The 2,156-nt window shown below is 37.0% G+C and overlaps 1 protein-coding gene across 1 annotated transcript; it reads right to left on the bottom strand.

Annotated features, from left to right (window-relative positions):
* Positions 1–19: 19 nt before the first annotated feature.
* Positions 20–539, bottom strand: LOC108355697 (uncharacterized; the record flags this gene model as incomplete). The annotated part of the gene is made up of 2 exons (XM_017606839.1): positions 185–539; positions 20–105 (listed from the first exon to the last, which is right to left on the bottom strand). Coding segments are annotated over exons 1-2 (441 nt in total), but the record flags the coding sequence as incomplete, so codon positions are not given.
* Positions 540–2,156: the final 1,617 nt, after the last annotated feature.

Genomic DNA, 2,156 nt, shown 5'->3' on the forward strand with positions numbered 1-2,156 from the left:
ATAGAAAACTTCTTCGTACCTGCATTGGTGAGCCACCATTGTCTACCTTATCGATACCGTCGCTGGGAGCGCCACCACCCAGCAGTGTGTTGATGATCTTTAAGCCTAAAAATGTGATAAAGTATGTACATATGTTAGATTAGATCAACTTTATTCATATTTTTTCTGTTTCCTCAACACTTACCCATCGAAATTACATTGGCCCAGGGTGATCCGCCGAAACCGACTGAGTTATCCACATCGTCCGATTTGGTGGGCGCGTTTGCTGGTCCANTTATCTGATTGACTACGTCGCCTTCATCCTCCACATCGTCCAGCGCCACTTTCTTCGAAGCGTTCGGTTTCACGGCATACTTGCGGCCAGAGAACTCTTCCGCCGGTCGATAAACGGGCGATTGCTGCTGCTGTGACTGTTGTACTTGCTGCAAACGCTGACGCTGGTAAACTTCATTTTGAGGGTAAGCGTAAGTGAGGAGTAGGCAATTAGTGGCAACTATGGACAATAGCAAGTAAGCGTGCAGCTTTCGTTCATTCAACATACTGCAAAAGGCAAAAGAAAAAAATTGTTACAACTTAGAAAAACAGAAAGGCATAATAAGTACAAAGAAAATGTGTAGTTTTCATTTAAATCCCCCGCGACATATTTTTGTACGCAGACTCGTACCCTTACGTTTGGATTTTAAATACCCTAAAGCTTTCTATTAAAATTAAGATTACTAAAATACTGAGACATACACATTAGGGTGTGCTTTTTTGGCGACTATTTTCTTTTACCACTATCTCGTAAATAGCCAGAGCTCCAGAAAAATTTCAATTTCCTACAAAAAAGCTTTAGAACACTAAATCTCTAACATCGTTCACTCATTTCAGCCTAGAGTCCTACCCTAACTAAATATGTTTCTATGAACAGTTGATTTGATTATAAATAGTTACATTATTTGGTTATAGTTACCAAATCGTGCTCGCATATACTTAAATGTACATACATACATACCTTGCTCCTTTACTTTTTTGGACTTCTGCCCTTTAAACAATTTTCTGAGTCTGAAATTAGTATTTCTTTCGTCATAGATATGAGTCTGAGACCAGTCAATTAGACTGACTCTTTTCGGACTCTTTTGGTGTCATAAGTTCTGAGTTGAACAAAACTAATAAAGTTCACGTAGAAGTAGAAGTTTATTAATAATCAGAACTATAAAGAATATTTGTTTTTAAGACTCAGAAAACGTCATATTGCAGACCCTAATATGACCCCTAACTTGGGCTCATATTGGCGTGCCCTTCTAAGAATATGAGAATATGAGAATATGTACTTTCTGACTTTTTCTTTGACCTCATAATGAGGGTTACGACTCAGAATTCTGAGACTTTTCTGACTCTAAAATGAGTGCGAATGTTTATAGGGTACAAATATCTTGGGTTTTCAAAGACACAAAAGCTCTGATGCAGTACTCCATGAACAGGTTTTTACACGAACTTGCAGGAAGTTACAGGAAAAATGATCCCGTAAACCAAAATCCGGTAAATGAGAGCGCTTTTTTGAGAGTTGTGTAGAGAATGAAATTGCAAGATTTTACCCGAACCTTTTCTTCTGGTAAAATTTTGAAAAGTTTCAACCGATCACTCACTGGTTGACGTTTTTACAGGAAAAACGCTTTTTTTGTTCCCGTGTTTTTTGTTGATACTTACTTTTTACTCTCACTTCAGAGACTAATTTTGCTGTTTGACATTTTTACAGGATTTCACATGAAAAGTTTGTGGATCAGAGCTAAAGTATGAAAAATATTTATTTTCGAGTGTGCGTATTATGAAGGTAATGTTTATTTTCATATTAATTAAAAATTACTGAACCGCCATGCAAGCTTTGCAGAGTTTGTGGGGAAGATTCTTTTGATATGCCCCGTCGCTGCACGAGGCTTTTATACATTTTCAATAGTGTGACCAATTTGAAGTATTTTATCTTATTTTTCACAAGTAGACATATGGCACTAATCCTTGATAGGCGCATGTATGGTCTACATATATACATATGTATGTATGTATAAATAAGTTTGTAAATAAGTACATATGTATATGGTTTCCATGCTGTTATGTGCGCACTTAATGGTAGTTAAATTCTTCTTAGCTATCTCCACAAATCGAGTTGCATCCACTTG

This window comes from Rhagoletis zephyria, unplaced genomic scaffold (genome assembly GCF_001687245.7).
Source record: "Rhagoletis zephyria isolate East Lansing unplaced genomic scaffold, Rhagoletis_zephyria_1.1 Rzeph_scaffold_48841, whole genome shotgun sequence".
Classification (NCBI taxonomy): Eukaryota; Metazoa; Arthropoda; class Insecta; order Diptera; family Tephritidae; genus Rhagoletis; species Rhagoletis zephyria.